The sequence below is a fragment of the Rosa rugosa genome, chromosome 5 (assembly GCF_958449725.1).
Source record: "Rosa rugosa chromosome 5, drRosRugo1.1, whole genome shotgun sequence".
Lineage (NCBI taxonomy): Eukaryota > Viridiplantae > Streptophyta > Magnoliopsida > Rosales > Rosaceae > Rosa > Rosa rugosa.
The window spans coordinates 18,716,436-18,725,372 of NC_084824.1; the positions used below are offsets into that span (position 1 = coordinate 18,716,436).

An 8,937-nucleotide genomic window follows, 5' to 3' on the forward strand; every position below is an offset into this window, starting at 1 on the left:
GGTCCACCGCACTCTGAAGCTCGCGTGCCGGCTCCCTCTCAGCCTCCAGCTCCCCTTGCAGCCGAGCTATCTCCCGATCAAAATAAGCCACCAACTCGCCCGAGGCGTGGTAATTCAAATTCACAGCCTACATCACACACCATTGTCAACATATCTACATGAACGCATTAAGAAATAAGTAAACTCATAGCGATACGTACCCTCATCAACCTCTCCTGAGCCTCCCGATACCCAAGGCGAGGGTCTTCAGCACTCACGCGACTACGGTCGCGATGACAGTTCCGCAGGTCAGCAACCATATGAAGGATGGCGTCGTCAGTAATCCCAATCTCTCCCAGTGTACGCGCGAGACCCTCGGCAACCTCATCGCGAGAACCCCGCGAACCCCCACTAGTAGACCTCGAGCGCGATACATTCTCAACCCGAGACCTCTTACTACCACGAGTGTTGACAGCGACACCAATCGGGGGACTCCCGAGACGAAGCTGCGAGGCCGTCCTCTTCCTCGACCCGACTCCATCCGTACATGCGCAAGCGTCCGACACTCGGACTCCATTATACCGTCTCGGTAACTTGAGCAACCCCGATTATACCGTCTCTAGACTCAGGTTGCACCTCAGGTACCTCGACTGTCAGACCTGTCTCGCCAACGGCTTGGCTGGTCACCGCCGCCTCTCCGCTATCCACAGTGATGACTTCCCGCGAGACAGGATTGCCAATTTCATCTCCAAAAATGGTCACAAGCTGTTCCAGAACCGTATCCTGCACCAAGCGAGCAAGAGCACTGGTATCGCTCTGACGCCGCTCCACCTCCTCCAGCAGCTCCTCGACGAAGATCTCCACGTCCACCGTGGGCTCCGAAGCCCGAGCAACGTCACCAAGATCTCCCCATCCTGCCGAGACCCGGGGGGACTGCCTCGTCACTTCTCGAGTCTCGGGGGGCTGACGCTCGCCAGTACCCACTTGGGGAAGCTCACCCACCTCGCCGGCTCGCATGGGCTGCTCCTGGCCATCTCGAGTCGACTCCCGAGCACCACGAACCCCATGCCCCTCGACTCCAGCCTCCTCCTCAGCCCGCTGATTGAGATATTCTAGAACGGCATCGGGAAACCTCAGATACATCTCATCGAGCAGCGACATACTCACCTGATGGTCGGTCACACACACTTTATCCGGAAGGTCAACATCCACTCACCTCGCCTTCTGCGATTCTCGCAGCAATCCCTGAATAATAGTATCAGGGTCAACATCAGCATATGGGGCATCGCTCTTGCTCGGCGCTTCGCTCGGCATATCGGCTGCGAAATAACCAAACAATATCAGTAAGGATACCAGACAGCATACAACAGCACACCAAGCAAAAGGTGAACCCCTCACCCGGAAACCTCCCTAACTCAAATCTCTCGTATATCGGAAGCCTACACAAACGATAGAACCCCCTTGACCCCTTCGGGAATGCACCCATCACCCTCGCTACACGCTTCCACTCCAGCGTGGTCAAATTCACCTCCTACCTCACTACGATGCACAAAAACGCTATTAGTACACACCAAAGGCAAGAAAACCCACCAAAAGACAATCACGATACTCACAGATGGGTTGGAACCGGCTCGGGGCCAGGTGCACCATATCCGGATTCTGCCATCGGCCGCCAACTAAGCACGGCCTTCCCCGCCAACGCGCATAAATGTTCGACGACAAGTCTTCAATAACGGCGCAGCCACGCGCCCTGAAATTCACGCACCCACCATCGCCAGCTTTAGTCGAGTAGTGCATTTTGAACAAAGAATTGAACTCGCCGATACTGGGGCACAGCAACTTGCTCAGCTTCCACAGCAGCAATACTCCCATTATTTGCCTCAACGCATTGGGCAATAGCTGCCCTACCGATATATTCAAGCACGACAGCAGATACTGTAACTCCTCCGGTAACGGGAACGTCAACCCACACCTGAGTTGATACTCGTAAAAGCCTGCCCACCCCAACCCGGGATGACTAAATGTTTCACCATCCCTCAACGGGCGCAACAGGACGTTATCCGAAATCGCCCAAGTGGTCCTCATCTCGGCGATCTGCTCCTCCGTCATACTCGGACCCGGCTGATCAATAGGTGTATCACCAATGCGCAATCGCCCACGGGGAGTATGCAGGATCTCCAACACCTCGACATCATCTACATCGGGCAACATGGGCCGCTCAACCCTACCCGGAACTCCACGAGATGAACCCTCGCCACTTCCTCGGGAACTCCCCGCGATACTCCAGCGAGAAGCCCCCCCACCACCTCCTCTGGAATCGCCCTCGCCAGCTCCCCGCGAATCACCGGCGGCGCCCCCAAGGGAACCACCTCCACCGCGACTGCAAGAAGCACCTTCCCCCCCCCCCCCCCCGCCACGAGACGCACCAGCACCACCAGGAGAGGCCCCTTCCCCTCCACGAGAAGAACCCTCTCGCCTGCCGTGACTGCGGTTCTCAAGCGCCATACTCCAAACAATACAGATCCCTGATCAGTCGCTTTCTTTTGATATCGCCTTCCTCAAGACTCCCCCGCAAAATTCAAATCCTCAAGCCCTATCCGGAGCAACCAAATGAGACTCAGCGCGACCCACAATTCAGCCCCTCCAAAATCTCACCGGACCTAAAGCAACCCAGAGCCCGCCCGTAAATCGCTCCCCTGGAACACGACCCCTCACAAGGTACACGCACACCAATACCCTCGGATAAACCCAGAAAAGGTCAAAAGACGGCGTACCTGTTCACTCCTCCGATCGATATACAAAGACAACGACAACCACTCCACGACCAGTTAAAAGCTCTCCACACAGCTACGACCCAAGTCTCACCCAGTTCTCCTCTCAAGCTCCAACACGCACGCAGGAACAGTAACCATCTCCACCTCTCTCCTCTGTCCTTATATAAGGACCTCGAGGACACCGGGACCGTTGGACGTGCAAGGACGACAACCTCAGATCTCACCACGTGTCCGACATCCCTGAGCGTTACAGAGGTCGTGCGCCGTCGCCTCGACTACTCACCACTCTAAACACACCTCACTCACCCTAGCCAAGACTCCTCTTAGGTGGGGACTTGGGGAACTGGAGGGGTAATAGTTGTACGGAAGCCACGTGGCATAAACTCGCCTTGAACTTCCAATACTTTTACCAGCGACAAACTCCCCACCCAAGAGAACTCTTGACCGGGGACTTGGGGGACTTGTTGGTATACACATACCTCCTAAGCACAAGTATCGGAAGCACAAGACTCGTATCGCCTATACACCAACGAGATAAGCTCCCAGCTGGGGGTTCCGATACCCCCCGGGGCGATATCAGGATTCCAAGCGTCCCACACCGAAAGAAACGGAACCAAGCTCCCACAAACCTGCTACATTAAGGTCATCTCCAACAATCTAAAGAGGTAACTGTTTACTATCGCTTTCCGTTATCATTATCTCACTCGATACTGACTTAGGCATCGGAGCGTTGAAGGCTGGCACACCCGGTCTTCCTTCTGACCTTTGTCCGTTTTTAAGATGAGAGAGACCGATAGCAATACATACAGACCGATACAATCCGTGTTCAGCTGGTCTAGGCTCCTCCCGAGACCACTGAAACAAGAACCATTGATGAAGCCAACTTTATTCTTGGCTGTGAGGGCATGAAGTATGGATTTACTCCAGTCTGAATAATTGGCACTGTTCAGTTTTGATGGAACGAGTACATGGCCGGGGTGATCTGATGGATGAATGTAATATGGATTTGATGTATTCATGATGCTGCTGCTTGAAGGTTTGTCTTTTTCTGGCACGTTGGTGTCGTCTTTACCTGTCATGGTGGTTGCGTTGAGGGCTTGCTAGGTTTTGAGAAAATAAGGAATCATGCACCACGATGGTGCTCTGATACCATGTAAAGAAATGGCTGAATAAAGGTTTTGATATGTATTCAACGTTAAACTATACATCATCTGAATTGCTCCTACATTAAGGAGCCGTGATCCACTTTTAGTGGGATTCTATCAAATCTAACTAAGGAAAGAAAATAAAGCACATTTACAATATAATTCTCAATAGTTGAAGGGGCTTCACGTACACTGCACATACAATGAGTGCTTTTTGTCTTTCAGAGGGTGATGAGGTTCATTAGTGGAATGAGGTACTGACTGACTGGGGTGGCATGAGAAATCTTCTCGATTTTAGGTTTTAATGCACCATTTTTTTTTTTTTTTTTTTGAGAATGTTAATGCACCATTTTTTACTTTCCAACCAAATGTTTAAATCTTGCATGAAGGTGAAATGGTAATGATGGTATTATGTTGATGAGTGTCCCAGTTGAAATGCAACACCAAAATGCTTCACCCAATGATTCATGCAAGATATTACTACTATTGCATGGTGTTTATTAGTGCCCCAGCAGTGAGACGCATACTATATATTCTCGCTTCACCTCATTCAGTGTATGGATGTTATGGTTCAAAAGATTTCAGAATCTGAAAATGTACCTGGCTTTAAAGGAGAGGATGATGAGTTGAACTAAGGAACAAGGATACGGAAATTTATAATGTAAGCATAAGAAGAAACACAAAGTGAGCAGGACGATGAGAAGGATGCTGGTCCATTGTTCAGTTCTAAGGTTTCTATATATGTTAGATTCAATCGTTGTCATTAGCAAAAATAATGCGGGCATTTCTCCATAAGCTCTCAAGCAACAAAGGAGGCATTTCTTCATGAGTTGTAACTTATAATGATCCCAGACGCAGATATAAGATCACACTACCATGGATGTGAATGTACATTTTTAGTGCTGTGTGGTTAGATATTTTTTAGTGCTGTGTGGTTAGATATTGAAGTGTCCTTGGTTCAACACTTCAACTTACAGATATAAGAACTCTAACTAATTAGTTTGCCTTAGCAACTTATCCCATATATTTTCAGAAAGTATCATGTGACGTATCCTCATACTTTGTATGTTAACAAGTATTAATTAGGATTAGCTTGTATGGGCAACAGTTGCTTGTAGAATAAGTACTCCGATCCATATGTATAGATCCATGTATCTGCTTCTTTGCTCAATCAGTAGATCCTGTTATTTTCACCCTGACTCTTGCGTGACTAGTCTAGTTAGTGGCCTCTGATGAAGCAAACTAAGTAGTATGAGCTTTATATAAGTAATGAAACTGAATGTATGCATATAAACATTGTACTCAATGTAAGAACACAGACTTACCTGGAGCTGCAGCCATTGTTGAAGATTACAGGTTGAATTTAAGAGCTAGTGCACTTGGTTTGAATCTCCTCTGAGCTATCTTTTGTGAGAGTCTCCAATGGGTAGAGATTATGAATTCTCTGTTGATAATGCGATAGCTAGAGCAGGGACCAAGTATTCCTATATATAGGCTTTAGTTTAGGTTCCTTCCCATAAAAGTTTTCCTAAACCTAAGAGCAATAGAAATTTATTCCTAAACTGTGTACAGAACAACTTCACTTAATGTAATAAGGTATAGTTATTACCTCAATGTAATAGGAATACAATTAGAATAACATCCCTTAGTCCAATTACTCGTTCTGTCCAAAATGTGATAAGTTGTTGTGATCTTTAGCTGATATTGATTAGTCCATAAAATCTTACAGTCTCCCACTTGGACAATCAATATGCAGCACAACAAGAATATCACTTAAATCAGATATAGTAATTATGAAATGTGCGCTGGACAAGTTATGAATTCCAATATCATCCTGAGCTCAGTCAATCTGCAGTTAACCTCATCAGACAACAAGAAAACAAATGTTTAACTAAACACCAGCACCTCATTACCATGATGCGGCAACCACAGATCACAGGAGCAATTACCTGTACACAAAATACTCATATGTGCTTATGAATGTAAAATATAATAGCACAAATAAGGTCCTTACTGTAGGATTCAATAATAGAATCAGAATGCATAAAATTTTGCTTACTGATATTACAAAAGAAAATTCAAGTTCTAACTGAATCATCATAGTTGTGCAAATCTGCAACTGATGTTTAATATCCTTGAAAAATTCTGAACTTTCAAGCTTAATGTACGCAGAAAATTATGATGACTAGAACTTTGAACACACAAACCTTAAAAATTAATTTTACTTAAAACAAACTAAAATTTTCAGCACTAAAACGTGATTCACATATTAAATCAAACATAATGAGTTCAAAATTAACTCCCACTCATTCAGCCGAGTCAAGATTTTCTAAGATACCCATGTTCTTGACATGTACCTGAAAAGGCGCTACTGCAATGGCCTTCGTGAGAGGATCTGCAAGCTGAGCTAGGGTGCCTATTTTGATTATCTCAATTTCATTGTTTCTCACACTCTCTCTGACAGCATAGTACTTCACATCTATATTCCTTGAAGCTGTGGATCTTCTATTGTTCTTAGCAAAGAACACTGCAGCTGCATTATCACAATAAAGCTTCAATGGCCTTTCTACTGAATCCACTACCTTTGTTTCAATCATGAAGTTCCTGAGCCACAAAGCTTGACCTGTGGCATCATGAATAGCAACATATTCAGCCTGCATGGTCGATGTAGCTGTCAGAGATTGTTTAACACTTCTCCAAGAGATTGCACCCCCTGCCAATACATAAATATACCCTGAAGTAGATTTCAAATCATCAATGCATCCTTTGTAGTCAGAATCTGTATATCCAATCACCTCAAGGTCCAGATTTTCAACTCTTCTGTATACTAGCATGTAATCTTTTGTTTTCTGTAAGTACCTGAGTACCTTTTTGCCTGCAACCCAATGCTCATTCCCCGGATTAGATTGATACCTTGCCAACACACCAACTGAGAAAGCAATATCTGGTCTTGTGCATACTTGAGCATACATTAAGCTCCCAACCAGTCTAGCATATGGTCTTTTGTCCATCTCTTTCTGTTAACGTTTGGATCCGTTGGGGATCTAATTAACGATAAGTAAAAGAGAGAGAGACAGTGACACATGCGAAGTATAATGGTTCGCCTCCCGCCTTAGCGGGAGACTACGTCCACTTGAATGTTTAACTATGTGTGTTGAGCCTTGCGGCCCAAGGGGATTACAAAAGATGTAATGGGATGTTGGATATGGAATGTCTATCTAAGTGGGAGGAGAGTTCCTTTTATAGGTGAAGGAAGACATCTCCTTTACATGGTTTTCGATGTGGGACAAGCAACAACTATTTCTAGTCTAGAAAGCCTATTTGTGAGGGCAACTTTGCAAGGCCGGAAAGGTGGCTTCCCGGCGACGGATTTGCGACTTCCGGATACCGTAGCGTAGCTTGAACATAGGGCTACAAGATGCAAGTAGCGGTTGGGCCTCACCATGGCTTGTGGGTGTCCCAAAGAGGGTGTTACTTATGCTTGGTGATGTAGTAAATACTCCATATTGTTGGAGGTATGTACAAGTCCCCAAGTAAGAGGAGCTTCTTGGTTGGGGAGTTATAATCATGAAGTCATCAAGCATAAGTAACCGGGCGGCACGGAGCCCCTACAAGTCCCCGAACTCCGTAAGCAAGAAGGGACTCATTAACCTGCACAACAAAGGCAAAAAACAGGCATATGTAGAATGCTCGTTGCATTGGGCAACAAATGTGAGTTGCATTGATATGCGTTGGCATATACGAATGTATGAGGTGCATGATACATGGTCGTGTGAGCATATGGATTGCATATGATAAATGTGTTACGCGCGCAAGGAGACGAACGAGGTCGAGTTTGACGGGGTTACGCTCGTGAGATGTAAGTTGCATGAGTGCCGCGCAGGTATGCATTTGTAACTCATGAACGATGACCGTGCGTACGGTTGTGTCTGTTTGGTTTTCGGTCGTATTAATGGAACGCGAAAAGAATTTGATTTGTCGCGGTCGGTACACGACAAATGGTAGAAAAATTCAATGTTCCATTAACGTGTGGTGTGTCGAGTAGACATGAGCGTAAAGCTCGAGGATTGCCATGAAGGCATGAGCGGAAAGCTCGTGAGCGGGAAACTCGGGGTTGCCGGGAAGGCATGAGCGGGAAGCTCGAGGGTTGCCGGGAAGGCATGAGAAGCTCGGGGGTTGCCGGGAAGGCATGAGCGGGAAGCTCAGGGGTTGCCGGGAAGGCATGAGCGGGAAGCTCAGGGGTTGCCGGGAAGGCATGAGCGGGAAGCTCAGGGGTTGCTGGGAAGGCATGAGCGGGAAGCTCGAGGGTGCCGGGAAGGCATGAGCGGAAGCTCGGGGTGCCGGGAAGGCATGAGCGGAAGCTCAAAGGTTGCCGGGAAGGCATGAGCGGAAGCTCGGGGTGCCGCGAAGGCATGAGCGGTAAGCTCGTGAGCGGAAGCTCGAAGGTTGCCGGGAAGGCATGAGCGGAAGCTCGTGGTGCCGGGAAGGCGTGAGCGGTGAGCTCGGGGTGCCGGGAAGGCATGAGCGGAAGCTCGGGGTGCCGCGAAGGCATGAGCGGTAAGCTCGTGAGCGGAAGCTCGTGGTGCCGGGAAGGCATGAGCGGGAAGCTCGTGAGCGGGAGCTCGTGGTGCCGGGAAGGCGTGAGCGGTGAGCTCGGGGTGCCGGGAAGGCATGAGCGGAAGCTCGGGGTGCCGCGAAGGCATGAGCGGTAAGCTCGTGAGCGGAAGCTCGGGGTGCCGCGAAGGCATGAGCGGTAAGCTCGTGAGCGGAAGCTCGAAGGTGCCGGGAAGGCGTGAGCGGTGAGCTCGGGGTGCCGGGAAGGCATGAGCGGAAGCTCGTGGTGCCGGGAAGGCATGAGCGCAAAAATTTCGGTGGTGCCGCTGAGGCACAAGCGCGAAAGCTCGGCGGTTGCCGTTGAGGCGAGAGCGAAAAGTTCGGCGGTGCCGCTGAGGCACGAGCGCGAAAAGCTCGGCGGCGCATTAACGGGTAGCTCGAGGTGATGCCCTGAGGCATGAGCGTGACCGTTGCTAATTATGCTG

At 48.5% G+C, this 8,937-nt stretch overlaps 1 protein-coding gene across 1 annotated transcript; it reads right to left on the reverse strand.

The window, feature by feature from the left end:
• Nucleotides 1-6,204: 6,204 nt before the first annotated feature.
• Nucleotides 6,205-6,909, reverse strand: LOC133711294 (secreted RxLR effector protein 161-like). Its single transcript, XM_062137438.1, has one exon. The coding sequence runs from the start codon at nt 6,907-6,909 to the stop codon at nt 6,205-6,207; it is 705 nt and encodes a 234-aa protein (XP_061993422.1).
• Between the last annotated feature and the right edge of the window lie 2,028 nt (nt 6,910-8,937).

Bases quoted from the DNA above. Each gene is read 5' to 3' on its own strand.
- LOC133711294 (XM_062137438.1), bottom strand. From the start codon at position 6,909: ATGGACAAAAGACCATATGCTAGACTGGTTGGGAGCTTAATGTATGCT.